Source organism: Meles meles, chromosome 7 (assembly GCF_922984935.1).
Source record: "Meles meles chromosome 7, mMelMel3.1 paternal haplotype, whole genome shotgun sequence".
In the NCBI taxonomy this organism is placed as follows: domain Eukaryota; kingdom Metazoa; phylum Chordata; class Mammalia; order Carnivora; family Mustelidae; genus Meles; species Meles meles.
In genome coordinates, this window is record NC_060072.1 from 97,023,502 (window position 1) to 97,044,519 (window position 21,018).

Below are 21,018 nucleotides of genomic sequence, written 5' to 3' on the forward strand. Positions count from 1 at the left end.
CATCTCACTCAGAAAACTTCTCTTGCAGAGCTTTGTCAAAGTCAGACTGCGCCTTCCAACAGCCCCCATAGTCCCTAATTAATGTGTATTAATTAATTAATGTATTTTGTTAAAAGATTTATTTATTTTAGAGAGAGAGGGAGAGTGAGTGAGTGTGGAGTGGGGAGGAGCAGAGGGAGGAAGAGAGGGAGAGAAGTACAGAATCTCAAGTAGACTTCCTGCTGAACTCAGAGACCCACGATCCTGAGATCATGACCTGAGCCAAAATCAAGAGTCGGATACTTAATGGACTGAGTCACCCCAGTGCCCTGATCTGTATTATTTTAATATCCATTTTTTGACACAGTGTTTTAAGTATGTGTCCCTTAGAGCTTAGGTTTCTTGCAAGCAGATGCTCTCTATTTCTTATGATTCCCCCCGAAGAGTACCCAGGGAAATGCAAGTAGAAGAGGTTGCTCACTCAATGGCAAAGATTATTCTCCGAGAAGAATCTGGTCTCCTCCTTGCCAAGACAATGCTGGGCTGCAGGACTCACCTGGGGGTTACTCTCAGGATTGTATAGGTCTCCAGGTTTCTGCCCACGCTGGTCCATGCTGTAATATTTACAGTGACTCCACTGGACCATGGATGGGTTCTGGGGAGGCTGGGGTCCATTAGGGACATTCAGCTGCATGACCACCACGCCTGGTCCAGAAGGTGACACTCCTGAGTGGCATGGCAGGAAGAAAGGAATTAGTTGTGAATTCAAACTGTATTTTGACCTTCCAACTAACCCTGAGTGTGAAAGCCAGTTGCTTCAGGGTCACTTAAACTGTGTCTTGCTGGGAATCCGAGATAGTTGCTGATTTAGTGTCTGACTCCCCTCTCCCCAAACCAGTGAAAGTGGAAGAGGAAGAGACATGGGTCCCATGGCCTTCACCTGGTGAGGGGTACTTTGGTATGCTTGGCAGAAAACTACTTCATTCTGTCAAAGTTGAGTATTACCAAATGCCCAGGTCAGATTGCTTAAATGTCTGGGCAAGGTACAGGTCCCAGCCTAGGGCTTGGGCCAGGGCTGCAGGTATGTGTAGGCTTTTCTGGTAATGGTTGCAGATAGGTCAATGATCTCTGGTTGCTCTGGAGAAGACAAGTGCACACAGCTACTCTAAGCCAGGCCAAGAACTGCTTGAAGTGGGAATGGCATGAACCTGTATGTCATATTCGGGAAATGACAAATAATTCAAGGTGCTGAGGCATACGGATTGTGTAGGGGAAGTAGGAGATGAGATATGTTCATTCATTTATTCAACATTTACTATGTGCCAGTTCCTATGCTGGGTACTCGGAGTACAACAAACAAAAGTGACCTTGCCCTTATGGGATGGACAGTCTATTAGGGAGTCACACGTTAAGCCAACAACTGGTGTCAGAGTTTGAAGCACTTTCTAGTAAGGATCTTTATCCTGTAGGTGTTGGGAACAGAACTCCAGAGAGCTAACTCAAGTTGTTGGATGGAAAACGGCTGAAGGGAGGGAGGGACCAGAGGCAGGAAGATGGATTAGAAAGCCACAGAAAAAAGAAAGATGACGTTCTGAATTAGAGCTGTGACGGCGGCAACTGAGTGGGAGGGTCAGACTCTCTGAAGGTTTTGCAGACAGGCTCAGATGACTGGATGCGATCCTGAGGCTTTAGCACAGATAACCATGGGTAGCCTTACCCTGTCACAGGCTGGGGAAGCAAAGAGCTCAATGTAAAAGAACATTAAGTCCTGAATCATCTTCATGGTGAAAAACAAGGTAAGGGACCAGGGAGAAGCAGTCTGAGCGACAGTCCCTGCTGGAAGGGACGGGCAGGAGCTCTGCTTCCCCACAGGGGACTGTCCAGCCAAAGCATCTGCTCTTGACCTCTGAGGCGAGATCTCTGATGAGGGACAGAATAAGTCCATGTGTGTGTGGCGGGAGAGAAATGGGACTGGGTGGCTAGCTGAAAACCTGCCGCAGTGCTGCCACTGTCATGGCTCAGTGCTCTGAGGTTGCCACTGCTGCTGCTGTCACACTGCTTCCTGGGACGGAAAATGCTGCAGCCTCTGCCCTGGGCACCAGTCATGCTGAGAAGTGAGCATGATTGCTTTTCTCAGGTAGCATCGGTCAAAGGGAAGGAAAAGAAGCGGCGGGAGGCCTGAGAGAGCAGCTCAGGAGACACAGCATCTGTTGTGGCCTATTCTCCAGTCAATTTGTGGCCCCCACCCTCTGGGTTCATCTAATCAGAGAGCACAAATACTCAGAGCGACAGGCTCGCCTCTCCCCATCCTCTGCCACAGGGGACATTCATCAGCATGGCTTGCAGAAGGGCCACCAGAAAATCGAATAGTTGTGGAGTGTCATACATTTAACAACTCCCCCCTTACTATAGTTGCTCTGGGCATTTTCTTTCCCCACCCAAAGAGCCCCACCTGCTCCAACATCCTCTACCAACAAAATTGCAATTGACCTTATTCAAACACCTCATTGCTACCTGAGGGGGCTGACGCAAAAATAATCAAATCTACAGCTTTCTAGAAGGCAGCTCATAATCTGAGCCTAGTGCCTCAGGCCAAGAAAGGGTGGGGGGAACATGTGAGTGTTTAGGGTGTGGGCATAAGCAAGGCGGTGGAAGCTCTTTCTAATACCAACATGTAGCCATAAGGAGCTATTAGAGGGTTCAAGGGGAGTGGGAAAGAGAAGAAAGTCTTCATATTATTTTCTCTGATCCCAACAAAACCAAAGCCAGGGTTTCAGTCCCAGCCTTGGTCCTCCTCACACTGAGCCCTCCCCCGCTGGCCTGGAGCATTGTTCCTTCACTGAGCCGGGACACATAGCATTACACCACCCATGAGCTGATTTTTATGCTTCTCTTCCTCAAGCCAAAAGCAGGTGGCATCCGTCAACAGCTGAACTGTCGCTACTTCTTAATGGACGTGGCAATAAAAAAAAAAAAAAAAAAAAGAAAGAAAGAAAGAAAGAAAGAGAAGGGAAAGAGAAGAGAAAAACCACCCCACTACCTAGTGACAGCACTTCCATATAATCAGGTTGGGGGAAAGGAACCTGGGTTGAAGCGGGAAGGGGGAGAAGGGGGTTGAATAAGGAAATCAATTTCAGCCTGAAAGCTCTGAAAGGAGAGGAGACGTGTGAATGGCTTTTTAAGTGGCATCATTAAACCGGGGCAGAAAGGTCGATTGGGCAGAGCAAACCACATAAATACAAACAGATGACATTTATGTCTAGCCGAATTGGTTTTTGTTTAGTTTTTTTTTTTTTTTCCTCAATCACTGAGATAGAAGACTGATAAGCCTTCTTCCTTACCATGAGGAATCAAATCTATGGAAAGGAATGTCCAGAAAAATAATATCCACAGGCATCTTTCCCATATTACAGGATACAATCCAATAGGATTTAGTGTTTTTTTCCTTTTTGGGGGAAGGAAAGGAATATCTTCAGGGAGTGGGAGAGGAAAGTGTTCGTCTCACTTCAGAATCCCCTCAGCTACAAAATGGGCCAGTAAGTCTGTGAGAGGCTATCTCTGTACATATGTCACTCCGGCCAAGGCACTGTGTCACTGTGAGTGGGAGTCTGTGTGTATCACTGCCATTTCATATCTGTGTGACTCTTCCGCAGACAAGCTCCTCTGGAGAAACCTCAAGGGGCTGTGGGCCATCATTTCAGTGGGAAGAAAAGTGTTTCCTGGGGTTATAGTGCTGTCTAATATCACAGTGGAGGAATTAAGGTCTAGGCCTGGGGGTACACTGGACAACTACAAAAATGTATTAATAAGCCAGAACAGTTGTTCCAGGACAGCCAATCTTAATCCCTGCCTTTATTTTTGGAAAAGTGACCATGTTGCTACATGGGAGAAGGGCGGGTGACTGTCCTCTGAAGGTGACATAGCAGCCCTTGTGGGCTATGCTGGCTTTCTATCTTCCCAGTAAAGGGTAAACTGGAAAGGAAGGAAGAAGCAGCACTTGTTTTTTTCTTCCAGATCCTCTTATAATTCCATGAGCAGAGACTGAAGACTTTTAAATAAATCAATGATATGGTGAATATGATCTCTTAGGTGACATGGTCCCATCACCGAGGAAAAGTACAAGGGATCAGTCAGAGGAGCCTAAGATCCATCAATCAGGGCAGTTTGGAAGAAAGGACATATAACAGAAGAGTCTGAAGTAAGGGAACTAGAAGATGAAGAAGGTTTCATCCGTTTCTATTGATTTGGGAAGAGCAGAGATGACCTCCTTTCAATCCCAGCCCAGACCTCTAGTGCTGCCAGCTTTCAGAAAAAAAGCTGTTCCAGTTTGCTTAACCTAGCATTAAGTCCGGAGTAGGTGGTGAAAAATTCTTCTCACTTGCTTTGTTTCGGATTCAAAGACCTTGTATTTGAAGATGAAGAGATACAACCACAGAGACCCAATACAAAACTGAGATACCACTAAGGATTCACATAAAAATGCACATACAAATATACCCATATGCACACACACACACTTGTTTTAACAAACAAGAGAGAAAATGCCCCTGAGTACCAAGCACCACCAGAGGCTATAGGGGTTCTTGGAGCTGGTTTCTACAATTTCCATATTCCACTGGGAATTTCAAGGTCAAGTGCCCCTGGTGGACACTAGGAGAAACAGCTAGAGAGACCAGTAACATAATAACAGGGGAAAGGCTGTTGAATTTAAAACCTCTCAGCCTGTGAGACAGCCATGTTTGGTCTGGATGAAAGGAGAAGTCATGGCTCCTTGAAGGTAAGAACTGATCATGTCTTATGAGCAAGACTAATTCTGGAATCCTCTCCACAGCATCTAACACCAGAGGGCAAAACTCTTAGGTGAAAACCTTATTTCTAAAATGGGGAAAACTGTCAAAATACTTCCCTCTCACCAGAAGAGGGCACTCTGATATTCCCACAACAGAGGGAAATGGGGATGTCTGGAGACTGCATTAAGATACCACCCCTTAACCCCCACCCCCACCCCTGGCTGGAGAACCTCTGAAGCTGCTTTAGCTGCAGTGTAATGCTGTGCCAGGGTGGGGTGAACAGGCTACAAACAAGGGTGTTGGGAGAATTCCTGGCAAAGGTGGAAAGTGAGAGGCTGCATGGCATCAGCCTATTCACCTGACGTGGCTGCTTCAAAGATGGTCTTTAGCTATTGACATGATAGTCATTTATTTCCCACTGGAGGGAAAGGAAAAGAATAGAGACCTGTTGAAGGTGTGATATTGAGGGTGCAGGATAGGTTATGAAGAAGCAAAAGGCCCAAGTTCAAGGTCTAGGATCTTGACTTCAGGCAAGTCATTTATCCTCTTCAAGTCTTAAATCTTGTCTTCACAGAGTTGTGGTGAGAATTAATATGACACAATGTATGTGAGCATATATGAAAAATTGCCAAACAAATCTAAGATATGACTTAAAAAGCATTTTATCAGCCTCCCTCACACTCCCAACAGAAAAGTAAAGCTGTCTATAGGAAGAATGAGTGCAACAGACAGAAGTAAACACTTCATGTCTCAAAGGCATGAGAGCAGTGAGTGTGATGCTGGATTCAGGGAGGAAAAAAAAAATTAAGAAAGAAAGAAAACAAGGAACCCAATCAAGGATGTGGCTTCCCAGGGATGGAGACAAGGGCAACCAGCCTTACCTCTCTTAGCGCCCCTGGAAAACACCAGTAAGGACCATGGTCTTTCCTCATGGTGGTGCTACAGCTGGGAACAGAGCCAATCCCTGAACTATCTTGTCGTTCCTGGCTCTAGAGCACAATCCCTTTAGCAGTGCTTGCTCTGGCCAGTACCCAAGACCTCCAGTTCTTTATCCTCTTACCTGAGTACTGCTGTGGCATCTGTGGTGGACTGCAGGGAGAGGGAGACTGAGGCATCTGGTACTGCTCAGTGCCGGGAGGTTGCAGAAACCCCACAGAAGGGCTGAGGGATGGAGAAGAGAGTAGGGTTAAAGTGGGAGAGGGAGGAGCACAGCTCCTGACAAACAGCTGCTGCTTTCTGGGCCTCCCCTGTGGGAAGCACAGGCAGCAGCCAGTCATTCCCAGACCAATTTGCTGTGCAATTTCTAAAATCACTCATCACTTCAAAGTTAATTATATATATTTGTACTTGATCATCTTTCAATTAGGAAGCTGCTAATCAGTGCTACAGATGGAATGTTAGTGACACATGCTCTTCCCAACAGTGTGGAAACACCAGACACATACACGTGTACACATGTGCTCAGGCGTGCGCACGCGCACACACACACACACACACACATTCTGAAAAACACAAAGTGCCAGAAACAGACATACAGTGCCAGAGCGAGATGGGTGAAAAAGAACTAAGAAGATATCTGATTGAGGATATTTACACAATGGCAAACAGAGTTACCTAAAGACAAAGGGGGAATTCCCCCCAGTACTCATGATAACATGGAGACATACACACAAAAAGAGAAGTGAACATACACACAGTGTATGTTCTCACACACAGTGAGAAACACAGAAATACATACAGGTAGGCCCAGACTTGACTTCTAGTTCCAGATCTACTTCTAACTAGCTGGTTGACTTTGAGTAAATTTCTTAATCTCCCTAGCTGGAATATTCTCATTTATAAAAGAAGGGAGAAAAATTTAAAAAGGGGGAGTGGAAATAAAATAAAAAGAATAAAAGTTAAAATATTTTATTTAGTTTATATAATAAATATATATAATAAAAATAATATAATTTAATTATATTATTTTATTCTAATATTAGAATAACAAATAAAAAGAAATAAAAATATTTCTATTTATTTATTTATTTGACAGAGAGAGAGAGATCACAAGTAGGCAGAGAGGCAGGCAGAGAGAGAGGGGGAAGCAGGTTCCCCACCGAGGAGCGAGCCCAATGTGGGGCTCAATCGCAGGACCCTGAGACCATGACCTGAGCTGAAGGCAGAGGTTCAACCCACTCAACCACCCAGGCGCTCCTGGACTACATATTTCTAAGGTGGCTTCGACCTCTAAAATTCTATCTGCTATAACCTATACTAAGATATATATATATATATATCTATATATACATGTATATATAGATATATATATACACACATACACACACATATAAGCAGACACACAGAAATAGAATGAGATTCATCCAAGGATATAAACAGAGGTACATAGAAAAATTTACATATATATACTCCAAATTGCCTCTTTTAATGATGAGCAGTCTCTATACCATAGTTCTAAATCCCACTGATTTGAAAAACTGGTAAGAAAAACAAAAAAAGTGGGGACATCATAAAGCCTTTGTCTCTGAAGCAGGAATTTTTTTTCTGCTGATCAGGTCTTATTCAAATGTCAAAACAGTAAGGAGAAAAGAATGAACTCCCTCATATTCTACCTGCTTTAGGGTACCACTGGAAACCCAACCCCTGCCCTTCTTTTCTTAGGTCACTGCAAAGTTGCTGAAGGTCTATGGGAGATGTGCCCCAACTCTCTGGGAGTCCTCACCTCGTACCGTTCTGCTGAGCGGGTGGGATCACGCTGTAGTACACCGGTACACCCCCTGCTGGGAGGCCCCCTTGCACAGACTGGCTCGCAGGGACCAGCATGGGTTGCTGGAAAGGCGGCTGGACCACATTTTGTGAGTCATTACCCACTGGGACCTGGGTAGAGATAAGAAGAGAATGACCACTTGTACTCCTAATGAGCTCATCCAGAGAATGGCCAAGTAAGTCATCACCAGACCAGGACACTGACTTCCTTCCCCACCTTTATAGACTCCTCCTACTCTCCTCATCTGCCTAAAGAAAATGTGTACAGAGCTTTCTGCACTTCCCTCTTTTCCCAACACCTCTCTTGGGCATCTGACGTGGAGAAAGGAGCCTGACTTCCTTTAGATCCTAGTTTTCTGGGCTATATAGCCATTTGCATGGCTGTATAATAAAGACCAAACAATTTAAATAAAGACCATCTTCTCAGACTCTCTGGGCTTTCTCTCAGAGGAAAAACACCTACAAAATCTAGGGGGAAAGTGAACAGTATTTTAGTGTTGGAGTTGTCACACTGGATGACATGGGAGACTGTCCTCCTTTTCCTCAACCAAAGGACTGGGTGATCTTTCCCAGTGCTGAATGCACCCACTTGGTAAGAAGGCAGTGGAGTGTACTGAACCACCAGGCCTTGCATCTGGCCCCCCATGCTGCTCCTCTGGTTGCTGAGCAGGCCCTGGTTCTGTGGCTGCTGGACCCCAATCATGCCTTGGTAAGCCGCCTGCTGCTGGTTAGGCATCATGGGCTGTAAACCTAGGGACAGGCAAGGCAGAGAAGACATTAGCATGTCTCAACAATGTTTAGGAGGTCACACTCTCTCAGTAATTTTCCTTCTCTTGTCTATTTCACCTTTTCTTTTTCTGGAGATCCTAGGTCCCTCTTGGGACTAATCATTCCTGTTCCTTTTTAAAACAAAAACAAAAACAAAAACAAACAAAGAAACAAACCCAAGGAAGGTACTTCTTCTCTTTGTCCCAGTCTCTGCCCTTCCCCTATTTACTGCTTCCCTACCCCAGCAGTTCCTCTTACCAGGCTGCTGGGATGGCTGAGGCAGCTGCTGACTACGTTGGGGGCTGTAGGCCACCGGGTGAGACAGAGGTCGGTATTGCTGGTTGGAATTAGGATACTGTCCAGGGGGATAGTAAGAAACCTGGATCTATGGTGAGAGGAAACAGATATGTGAGATGCTCCCTTAAATTCAACCCCAACATCGCCAACTATGCATCAGGGTCTGGGCGCTTAGGTGGCTTAGTCAGTTAAACACCCGACCCTTGATTTCAGCTCAAGTTATAATCTCAGGGTTGTGAGATCAAGCCCAAGTCAGGCTCTGTGCTCAGCACAGAGCCTGCTTGAGATTCTTTCTCTCCCTCTGCCCCACCCCACCCCCCAAATAAAAAAAATCTTTTAACCAATAAATCAATAAATGCTTCAGTGTCAATGGCGAGAAATCTGTAAATAGAGATATTTTTGGATCTGCAATTGCAACATTAATATACAAGTTTGAAACAGAACAGGAATGATTTGTGTTATAAGAAGGATGACCTTCTGACTAGAAAGACAATACTCAAGTGCAAGGTGGGGAAATGGAAGTGGGGACAGGTATCCCCATCTACGTAAACTAGATGAAGAAAGAAAGATTATTAATAGTGGACAAACTGACTTAGTGGTTTAAGCTGGGAGCCTGTGCTGCTCACCTGTTGAGGGGGCTGCATGTAGCCCTGGGGCGGCAGAACTTGCTGAGTAGGCGGCGCATGACTAGAAGGGGAATAGCTGGACGTGGGGAGGGGCTGTCCAGTAGAAGCCATGATGAAGCTAGTCTGCTGGGGGTGCTGGGAGATAAGCGGGGGCTGGAACAGAGCTGAGGATGGGTCAGCTGCTTCAGCAGAACCTTGGCGGCTAAGGCTCATTTGTCCAAAGGGGTTGCTGAGGTCCTCTGCCTGTTGAGACAGCAAGGAAGACTTGAGGACTCAAGTCGTATTAAGCCCCCTGTATTTGGGTTCAACACACAGACAGACAGACAGACAGACAGACAGAGCAACCCTTTCTATAGCCTTCTTTATTTACACCAATTTGGGATACTCCTGTCTCCATTCTCTGGGAGGCAGTTTTTAGCCCTAAGCCTCTGTCATGTGGTGTTTTTAAACTGCTGGGAGCTGGGGGTGCCTGACTGGCTCAGTCTCTTGATCTCGGAGTTGTGAGTTCGAGCCCCACACTGGGTGTAAAGATATTTAAAAATAAAGTCTTAAAAAAAAACAACAACAACTGCTATTAGGGGTGCCTGGGTGGCTTAGTGGGTTAAATCGGGTCAGGTCATGATCTCAGGGTCCTGGGATAGAGCTCTGCATCAGGCTCTCTCTGCTCAGCAGGGAGCCTGCTTCCCCTTCTTTCTCTGCCTGCCTCTCTGCCTACTTGTCATCTCCCTCTCTGTCAAATAAATAAATTAAATCTTAAAAAAAACAACAACAACCTGCTACTAACTGAACAGGTGTCTGAGACCCAACTCCAGAATAAGACTCCTTACCACATATGAGATGACAATGGCCACTCTCACCATGACTTTAATCAGAATTAGTCCTGGAGAGATGGGAGCAAAAACACAACTTTCTATATATATAGAAAAGACAGGACAAACTAATTAGGGTTAAAAAAAGATTGTAAGTCCTTCTCTATATTTCCTGTGCCTCCCTCATGTCTCTAACCATACAAAAGGCTTTATGTTGCCATAGATCCTGTTTTTATAATAAAGGACCTAGATAACACCTTGAGTGGACTAGGGATGGCTAGGTTCATGTGGCTACCCAGCTTTGCCTATCTAGTCAAAGGACTAGTGGGCTCCCCCTCCTGCTGTTTATCTCCTTCGTCCCTCCTCTCGAGGTCATTTCCACCTCTATTCTCTGACACTTGCCTAGAGTTCTCCTGCCCTTCAGGAACCACTTCCAATTCTCACCTCTGAAAGGAGGCCAGGCTGAGTGGCCGAGCTGGAGGGCAAGGAGACTGACAGGCTAGTCTGTAATTGCCTCCTACCTCAGTCCTCTTCTCTAAGCAGCAAGAGGGATGGACGGTGTTCCGCCTCTCACTTATACGATGATAGGTCAGAATTTGTTAGCTTCCCCGTTCCTTCTGCTTCCTGGACAGTAATTCACACACATACACTCACAACACAGGCACGCAGAGGCACATGCACACACACGCACGCAAGCCTAAGAGCAGGACTTCCTTTGAAAAACAAACTAGTAGAAATAAATGACAACGCTTTCCTATGGTTTCACTTAATTTTCAGGAATTTGATCTTCAAGTTAGCTGTTTCGCTACCTTAGTCGGCAAGGTTAGATAAGAGGACTGGACTGCAGATTATTTTGAGGTCCATATTCCAGAGCTTTTCAGTATGGAGGTGAAAGGTGGAAGGAAAGAGGGGATTCTAGTGAAAAATCAGACCATGTGATTCACACACACACAGACACACACACCCAGAGCTCTCATAATCATGATAGAAGTTATCAACTATGAAGTAAATCAGGCCTTCACAGGATTTGTAGTGAGGGTACAAACAATTTAAACAGCATGTGCTATGCACTGGAAGTGGCTATTTTTTAATATAAAATAACACAGTAAGACAGAGGAATATTTTAAGTTTTTAACCAGTGATGCCAGAGAAATCTGCAATTGTGCTTTTATCTTCAAAAGAAATTATAGAAAACCAGCCTATACAAGATAAACTGGGTTCTGGGAGTTCATACACGTCCAGAGAAGGGATGAGATGAAGGATGCATACAGGAGAGCGATGAGGAACCCAGGTTAGAGCAACATCCCATTTTGTCCCCCTCCTGAAACTCAGTGCTCCTATCTGTCTTACATTTAGGCATCTTCTGATGCCTAAAGTGCTGTGATGAGCCACGGCAATGGAGAAATGTGCTAGCCCTTTGCTTAAGAAACGCCTTTTAACAAGGCCCTCCAGAAAGCGCAATTACTTTGTCCCAGATGGACCCCACAGACGTACCACAGATACAGGCCACACATGGACATGACATAGAGGGGGAACAGAGTTTATACCATGTTGTACTGCTGGGGCGGAGAGACTGGCAGAAGGACTTGGGGACAGGAGCCTGGAGAGAACTGAACAGGCTGCGGAGAGGGCTGCAGAGCCGGGACTGGCTGTGGACCAGCAGAGAGGCATGTGGAACAGGAAAGAGAAAAGGGAGGTACAGGGAGAGGTAGGGGGAGGGGAGCAGAGGCGGGGAGGGAAAGGGGAGGAACAACAAGGTTAATCATAAAAAAAAATGTCACGTGAATAGCGAGGCTGCTGAGCAGACTGGAGAGCAAGCCCAGGATAGCTGACGGCTTTGGCATCTCTGGCAAACAAGCAATCTTTCCTTCAGGAGACACCCATGGCAGGGCATGCTGCACCCCGTTAGCTGCTCAGAACTCTGCAGCTGTTGTGAGCAATCTCAGGATTCCAAACACAGCTTTTCTCAAAGCACTTTTTCTGAACACACGGTTCCTGGGGAGCATGGTTCTAACCCTCCTTGAACTCCCACTTGAGAAGGGATTCCTGCTTCTGTAGGAGAGGTTATCCAAGGTCTGGTTCAGCTTTCCCAGCCAAGCCCCTGATTTCACACCACAGCACTCCAGAGGAAGTGCTCATTCACAAGGGATCGTCTCCTTCCCAAGGGCAGGGAAAGAAAAAACAGCCAGCTCATGCCTGGTTCCAGCTACTTCCTCCTGCTCCACCATTGTTCTGTGCTCCTCCAGGCTGTGAGGGCAGTATGAAAAATGCCCCCGTAACAAAACAGGGAGGAATTTGGAATAAAATATAAATAGCTTTACTGTAGATTTTGTTCCTTCAGTTCCTTCACTAGCCTCAAGCAGGAAGATCTGTTTATGAGGAACATGATGTGTTCTAAACCAACTAATGGGAAATTCTTTTTTCTCTCTCTTCTTCCCCTCCAGCCACTTCAATCGCCTCTCCTGGAGAATCAGCTCTCCAGCCTTAGCCCCTGGTGGTGGTAGATGGGGTGAGAGAAAGGAGAGAGGCTAGGAAGGAGTGGGGGAAATAACATTTATATACACTGTCTCATTTATATACGTATCTCATTACAGACTCATAATAATCCATAGGCAGATGTGATAACTTGTATTTGCAGTTAAGATAGTAAGGCTCAGAGGAATTTAATCACACATCCAGGATCACACAGCTAATGCAGCAGAGGTGGATGGGAACCTCTTTCGGCCTGACATGTATTCTTTCCAGTCCACTCTAACAGTAGGGAGCAGGTGAAGGAAGAAGTTAAACATTATTATACAAACATTTTTTGTATGATTTTTTGTATGATTCTCTACCCTCCTTTCAAATTTAGAAGTATGGGGGCCCAAGGTATCAATATCATCTCTTGACATATACCTCAGGGGAGACCGTTTCACAAAGGGGACTAATAGTTCTGGAGGCAGAATCCAGGAATTAGAAGACCTCCAAAACAGAGAATGCTCCTGTTACCTGGATTAATAAAATATAAATCATCTTAGTTAGGAAAAAGCTACCAAGAATCCACTGTGTGACCTGGGGGAGATGCTGCAGGCCCTGTGATAGACTCCCAGCATCCCTTGTGCCTGTAAGCCAGAGCCATTTCAAATATAACAGGCTGCTCAGCATGAGCTACCTGTGCTGGTGGCTTTTAAGCCCATTTTCTATTACCCTAATCCTCTTCTTTCTCTCGGGAGAGGATCTATTGTGCTTCAGGTCTTATCTCCTCTGGGGGCAGAGAGGTGGCCATAGGTATAGCCTGCCTGTTTCTTCATATTTTTGAGTTCTGAGTTAAAAAAAAAAAAAAAAACGAAAACAAAAAACAAACGGAAGAAATGATGCTCCTCTCTTAGGCCTCTTCTGACTGAGAAGAGGTGGTAAAAGTATGGGTCTCGGTGCTATTTTTAAGTTTTTCCACCACTATCCTCAGCTACAGAGCTACAGATTCTCAGAGAATCTCAAACTTCAGGGCTAGGGAATTTGCAAAAAACTGTGGGGAAGCCAGATTGGCCCTGAGGGCTATGACTGCCACCTGCTGGTGAATTCTGGGTTAGATCACTGGGTCCTGGCTGCCTGACTAGACTCCCAGAGGGCTCTTCCTCAAGAGGTCTGGTGCCACCTTAGGTGAAGAAGGCAAAAGGTAGTCACTGGTCCTTTAATACTTGGCCTCACTGCTTGGTTTCATGTGTTCTACTGACACATGACAGGGAGGTCTGTTCTGACAGCAGAAGCCTGCCAAGAATGGAAAGTTTAGCATAGTTCAGCCAGCACTGTGCAAAGGCCTGGTGCAAATGCCTCTTGCTACAAATTTCTGAGGGAACAAAATCTCTGTCTCCAACCTTCAGGTCCTAACTAGTACTGGACATCCTGCAGGAGACCAGTCAATACCCATGACTGACCCACTGGCCCTCGTGATCCAGAATGAGTAAAAGTTTAGGATTTAGGGCCAGTCACCTAGACACTCTAAAGTTCTTTCAGCCCCAAATGGTTATTCTCTAGTCTCTTTAATCTCCTCCCTCTTTTGTTGTCTGTTTCTACATATGGGTGGAAGGAGGAGGCAGATGAAGACCAAGAAGGAGAAAAGGGAGCAAGTCTGTATTAAAATACAAACACTTTAGAAAATGCAAATATTGTGACCTTAGACAAGTGATGCATGCACAGAAATGCAGTAGGAGACAGCCAGAGAGAGGCGCACCCAATTCCAGGTCTGAATGAAGACCCATCAGGGAAAGCACGCACACATGGCACACTTCAGTGTGGAGGGAGGTAAGCTGGTAAGAATGGGACATAATGAGGTAGATGGTGGTAGAACAAGAATGGAAGTCAGGACTACAGAGAAAATGATTTAGGGACCAAGAGAAAGGCCTGGGATGATCTGCATGTGGGTTACATTAAAATACAAAGCAGGGTTCCCAGATCATCACAATATCAGAATGCAGTAGTACTGGGCCATCCTGGGCTCCTTCCAGTCTATTTTCCAGTTTCTGGGGAACGAGTGTCTGTGATTTGCTTGTTTTACCTATGGAAGAGACAGATCTGAGGCCAAGCGGGACTAAGTGAGCACAGAGGTGAGGGAGCCTGGGAGATGAAATGAGAAACACTGTGGCAGCTGAGTGCAGACATGGGCTTCCCACTAGTAGACAGCGCCACCAGAGACATGCCAGGACACAGGACAGGCTCCACTCCTGGGCAGCTCTACTCATGGGGAGAAGAGTGAAAGTGAAGCCTCCAGTGCAGCTCTCCTCAGAGTATTAAGGAGACTTAAACCAGAACATGAACATTCCAGTCTAGAATAGGGACTGATTCTGATGCCGATGACTTGCATGATCTCCACAGAAACAAAACTTCACCCAAACCCTACTTGGGATCAACCTCTATCAGTTCAGCAACAGACGGAGAAAGAGCTCTTTCATGGCAGGGGAAACAAAGACAACTTCGGGGAGTTCTGAGCCTCACAGCATATGTATGGCAGGAGTCCTGAGTATATTTCCTTTCCTCAAACCCCAACTCATAAATAACGTGTTTAGGGCTCAAGAGTCACATGAACACATTCAGTCAGTTATGGTGGGAGCTGTGATCTCTTCAAGCTCCATCTGTGGACACAGTGAACAAAATCGCCTTGCTAATTACACAGGACACAGAGGGAGATGCAGTACAGCAGAAATGTGGAATGGGGTAAAAGATCCCACTGGTAGTTCTCAGCAAGAGGAAGAAACAGGAAGCAGAAAGCTCCCAGACTAACTCTAAAAGCACTTGGGTCAAACCCCTGCCTCACTCTTCTCTCCCCACAACTAATAAACAAGACACGGAGGAGGGAGTGGCAGGCGTCCAACAGATCCTTCCTGCCACCCACAGCACAACACACACGACTGTACTTCCAGGATTGGAGGGGAGGGGGCTCTGGCACTGCGTGGTGACTCACCTGTGAGATCATGTGATTATTCAAGGGTGGCTGTTGCTGAGGCGTGGGTGGGAGAGCAGGAAGCTGCGGCTGTGGCGGCTGCTGCGGCTGCTGCTGGGCAGTACAAGGGAGAAGGCCCCGGACAGACTGGGATGAGGTGACAGGGCTGCACACTTCTGGGGCACCTAGTGCCATACCTAAGGCAAAGAGGAGACCCACCAAGAGTTGTAAGCACCAGCCGTGATCATGCTATCCTTGGAGTTGCAGGGCTCTACTCCTTCCCTGCTGCTTCTCCTCACTTCCCTTCTGTCCATTCCCCTAATGTCTTGGGAAGATCCATGCATGAGCACTGATGCATTTCAGCTGCCCTGCTGATGGGAGTCCTCATCTTAGCAGGTTTTTCCTCCCCAGGGACAGGAAATACCTTGCCCATTGATGTTGGATTTCAGAACTGAACGAAATGTGAGGCTGCCAAGGCACGTCCCCTGAGGGGCCTAGAATCTGTCCGTCATGACTAGACAGTTGAAATCATGAACATCTGCTTCCTGGGAAGGTGCAGATTCCTAGTCCCTTGATAGACCTATCTTCTCCCTGATTTCTTTTCAACTTGCTGCATTTCATAAAAGTTGCTGAGATGGAAACCTTGCCTCTCCAAGCACTCGCTGTGCACACATACAAGCACAACTGTCACCCAATTATTCTCCCCATTTTCAGCCTCTCCAAGCCATGCATTCACATAAAATACTTTTCCTGAATGTCTGCTATGTGCTGGGCATTGTACAACGAACTGAGAGCATAGAGGTGAAGAGAACACAGTCCTTGCCCTTAAGCAGCACAGGATCTTCCGACAGGAGCTGGACATACATACAATGATTACAATCTGATAAGGATAAGGGATGCCTCCCTGATATGAACAAAGTTGTATGGCAGCAAGGTTGAAGAAGCAGTAACTCACTTAAAGAGGAAGTGGGAAGAGAAATGGATTTGAAGGGTGAGGAGAAGGCTTCTCAGACTAAGAGGGGATGAAGCTAATACCATATCCAACCAATGGCTAGAGGGTGAGAGGAAGAAGGATATCCCGAAGTAAGGCCAAAGTGGCAAACTGGGGTCAGGAAAAAATGCTGCATTAAGTCATCTGGATTTTATTATGCAGGGGATGCAGAAACACGGACATTTTTAAAGGGAGGACTGCCATGATTAGATCTATGTTTTGGATTGAAAAACTGGTGCTAAAAAGGACTGAGGATGGAGCAGGGAAACCAGCTTGGGGGCTAGTGTCATAACAAACAAAAGAAGACAAAGACCAGATAAAGGCAGAGGCAGTAGAGTTAGAGAAGAGGTAACAGAGAAGGACAGCAGAGACCTAACAGAGGCAAAATCTTCACGACTACTGAGGTCTTCTTGTAGGACAAGACCTACAGAATTTCTGGGATGAGAGGCAAGAATTATTTAGAGGTGGGAAGAGGGTGAAACAGAGGCCCACTGGGTATAAAGAGCTAAACACCCCCTGCTAAGAGCACAACAGGAATAGGTGGAGAAGCTTACACAGCATGTCAGGAGAGCTGGAGGGTGGCACCAGGGCTGGCATGGGGAACACAGGCTCCTCCACAGTGGCTGGGCTCCAGAGAAGCAGCCAAGGCATGCAGTTCTGGCTTACTGGCTGCTACCAACTGATTATAAACAGCTGGTTGCCAAGGGTTTCTTCTGCTCTACCACCCCTCTATAAACTCAGAATGAAACACCCCTCTATAAACACAGAATGAAAGCAGATCAGTCTCATCTTAGTATGTAACTTGACCTTGGGCTGATAGGGATGCCTAACCTTGGTCAGAAAGAAGATAAAATAATTGAATCCCAATATTTTGTTTGTTCGTTTCCAATTAGGGAAGAAAGTCTGAAAGAAAGTCAGAGAGGGGACTCAAAAGAACAATGGATCTAAGAAATCAAATTTCTCCTCATCTGACTGTGTTAGTTTTCCAGGACCCTATACTGGGACAAGGGTTTTGTTAAAAGTAAACATCAGTGACGTTTTGCAGAAGACAAGCAAGAAGTGATGATCATGACACTGAAGGACAGAAGCTGTAGTACCTGGCCTGGAGATCCTTCCTGCACTGCCACCTTTACTGCTCCCGATGCTGTCCCCTCGGGTGAGGATAGAGATTCCACTGAAGCTGCTGGCTTTGGTGACAGGGGGCCGCATACTCCGGACAGAGCCATCGGAGTCTGTGCTGCTCCAAGGCCGTGGCTCCAGGGATTTGAGTTCGCTGTCTGTGCTGCTTTGGCGGCTGCTTGAGGTTCGGCTCAGGCCCTCACGGTTCGCCCTGCAGAGACCACAGTGGTCAGAGCACCCCCCACCTACCACTTCGGCAGAAGAGCTAGGAGAGAGTTCATTTCTATTCTTTCAGTAACAAAGAAGGGGTGAGGGCTGGGAGGAGGATGGACACTGATTTCTTGTTAGTTGGCTGGCCACCAAGACTTGCCGGGAGCAGACAGAACAAGATCCAGTACAGTAACAAAGAACATAGAGGCAAATCTGGAAGACAGTGCACTGGCAACTAATTCAATACATCAGACCAGAGGTAGACAGGAAACCATATACATGATGCTGAGATTGGCTGTAGTCTTTTCCCCTGCCCCCGCAGGGATCCCACACATGCAGGAGATGGTGGGAGCAGAGGGTATCGCCTCCTTCTAGGAGTTCTTTTTTTTTTTTTTTCCCCCTTCTAGGAGTTCTTAAAACAAAAGGACTCCTAGAAGTTACTATTGCTAGAAGGCAGAGGTAGCCAAGACATGGATAAATAAAAAAGGTCTTCCACATAACATGTGTCAAAGCCAGTGGAGGTACCACTTTTCCAGAGGTGGGAAGAGGAGTACAATAGATTAATGGGGCCCTCTGGAAAACTCAGTCTGACAGTCTGAAATTGATCCAACCTGTTTGTGGAAATTCTGCATTGGTATCTGGGAACACCTGGTTCCAGGGTCTCTAAGGGCTAAAGTGTTCAACATGATCAAGCAAATATGCCCTTGGGACTCAGGATGGCAAGGAGCAGGGGGCTGGCTGTGCCTAGCTGCTGCCATATTAACAACCTATTGCCCTAGGCAAAGCACAAGGGACTTCTCTCTTATTTTGCTCTGGAAACATCAGAGTTATCCTGATGTCATCATTACTGCCTATGATTATAAACACTTGTACTTGAGATAGATGGGGTTGACCTAAAACCCATAAGTCTTATTGAGCCCTTACTGCTTCTTAATCAACAAATAAGAACCAGGAATTTTCCTTTCATATCTTCCACAACCAATAACTACTGACCTAAAGAAACTAAATGACAACAATTACAAAGATTTTGGTATATACACTGGGATGCAGGTGAGCAAAAATCATAGTAGCTTGGGCTCACTCTCTTTCACCACCATCCCGCCTAAAGCAAAGAGAAAATCCCATCCCAATCCCCTTAGCGTCAAAGATACAAGGCTCAGAGTTATTTTAAAAAAGAAAGGTAGTTTTCCCATGAGGGTAATATTGAAAAAATACCTTTCTTTACTGGAGGATATCTGCTCCTAAGGTTACTGTAGGGAAAAATGGGCAAAATAAAAGCTAGGGTCACTATTTTAGTTTTAAGTCAAGCCAAATATGGTGGGCTAAAAACAAACAAACTGGCACAGCTGGTTAGGGACATGCTAATTCTTCTTGGAATCCCAAGTTGATGTATATATAACCTCAGTGCTTCCCTCTTTATATAGTTAAGAGAACTGGAAAATATTTCTGTCTCCCTAAAACCTTATCCCTTTCTCTTGGGAATGTCAAAAGTGGCATGGGAAACAAAGAAAGAAATGTAAATCAGGGACTCTCCAGGAACAGAACCAGACCTGAAGTGAGAGCCAAGAGCTCTGACTCAATGGCCAAAGGTAAGTCTACTGAGAGGACTCGATAAAGATGTGTCTGTCGCTGGGGCAGGGGACAGGGCAGTGGCAATGGATGGAGCTGCTCATTAGGTATCAGAACCTGAATTTTACAAGACAAGTCCTATTTTAGTATATGTGCTGCCGAAGCGAGCACTACAAGACAAGTCCTAATGGACTTTTACACCTAAATCAGACACAGCACTATCTATTAGGACAATTCTGCCATTTACTTTTTCTTTCTACTGGAGGTAAACAGTGAATGAGTCAACTTTAAACCAAACACCCTGGGAAGCTTGAGCCAAAGTGGCAGTGCTTCTGTACTTCACCAGTTCCCCCAAGACAGTGATGGCCAAATGTTGAAAATGTGGCTAGTCTGACGATCTAACCGTAGTTAGCACACTAAACCTCCAAGAGTTAGAGAATCTAAGTTGAGTCTTGGCCAGGAAAGAGATCAATTTTCCTGCACTACAACTAAACCTAATATCTAGCCATGTCTTTCCACTTTACTAAACCATATGGCAACCAGGGAAAGCACCCAGACTCAGTTCTAAGCACTGGACTGGGGTATGTATGTGTGTTGGAGAGATGGGGGTGCGGGACAGAGAATATTCACACTTTAAACCCCTATAAAGTCAAAGCTGACTTAGTTCTCACAAGGAGATTTATGCTGGTGAAAAGTTCAGTTTATAGGGTCTGGGGAGTGGGTAGGCAGGCCTGTGTAAGAAGGGAGAGTAAATGCCAGTAATGGCTTATTTGTCAATGGAGCAGAACCTTCCAAAGAACTGGGAAATTGCCCTAGTTATTGCCAGTGTGGATGATGGAATGTGGTGTAACAGTATTTGTTTCACACACTTGGGAAGAAAAGTAAAAGCAGTTAGAGAAGACCAGCTTCTCATCACTAGGATTCTGGACTAGTACCAAAAGAAGTTGCCCCCTTGAGGGTCCATGGTATTGCATTTTAGATGACCTAGATCTTTAGCCAACACTTAGTATGGAAAGCAGCAGCTGAAAAGGTCTGGGTAGGAGAGGGCTGCACCTGCTCACTGGATCCTTAGAGTTGTTACTGCACAGCTGGACGTAGTCTGATGTTCCACGGCACTAGTGGGCATCGCTCGTATTAGTGAACGCGAATTAGGGCTCTGAATGGAACACTACTCAGAGAGGAAGGGTGACATTTATAGAGAGTGGCCTGGTCTGGTGTACGGTGAAAGAACACCAGAGAGTCAGTCCCAGTTTTGCCACTAACAGCCATGTCAACCTGGGCTAGCTACTTAATTTCTCTGCTTTTGTTTTCTTACATGTATACCAGTTTACCAAATCAGGACCCTGAGAGATCTGAAGGATACAAGGTATACAGTATACTCTGGCAACAGGAAAGCCCTGTGCATTAGCATATGCACAGAAGTTAGTTTAAAACTGTTTATTACAGGATTCTGGGATGATTTATGATCTTGAAGTATACAATAGAGTAGAGAATAGGGAATTTTTTTTTAAAGGGGGAACTCTACCTCAACTATCATGAACAAGGCAGAGTTCTTACTGCCTAAGGGCTTTCAGATGGATTTCAGGGTGGGATGGTCTAGGAGAAAGAGTTCAGATATGGAAGAGGAGATAATGCCCCATTCCAAGAATGAGAAATCTTGCAACCGAAATTTCTATGT

The 21,018-nt window shown here is 45.8% G+C and overlaps 1 protein-coding gene across 23 annotated transcripts in view; it reads right to left on the reverse strand.

Moving 5' to 3' along the window:
* R3HDM2 (R3H domain containing 2) overlaps positions 1–21,018 on the reverse strand; it is a 158,808-nt gene that overhangs the window by 3,506 nt on the left and 134,284 nt on the right. For 15 of the 23 annotated variants that reach the window (XM_046011378.1, XM_046011376.1, XM_046011377.1 and 12 more), the window contains 9 exons: positions 17,540–17,772; positions 15,473–15,648; positions 11,583–11,684; positions 9,227–9,469; positions 8,562–8,688; positions 8,125–8,285; positions 7,492–7,646; positions 5,830–5,930; positions 536–705 (listed from right to left, as the gene is read on the reverse strand). In XM_046011378.1, the coding sequence (XP_045867334.1) occupies positions 536–705; positions 5,830–5,930; positions 7,492–7,646; positions 8,125–8,285; positions 8,562–8,688; positions 9,227–9,469; positions 11,583–11,684; positions 15,473–15,648; positions 17,540–17,772 (1,468 nt within the window). The remainder of the gene's footprint in view (positions 1–535; positions 706–5,829; positions 5,931–7,491; positions 7,647–8,124; positions 8,286–8,561; positions 8,689–9,226; positions 9,470–11,582; positions 11,685–15,472; positions 15,649–17,539; positions 17,773–21,018) is intronic. The other 8 variants (XM_046011394.1, XM_046011397.1, XM_046011395.1 and 5 more) reach the window with 1 other exon arrangement.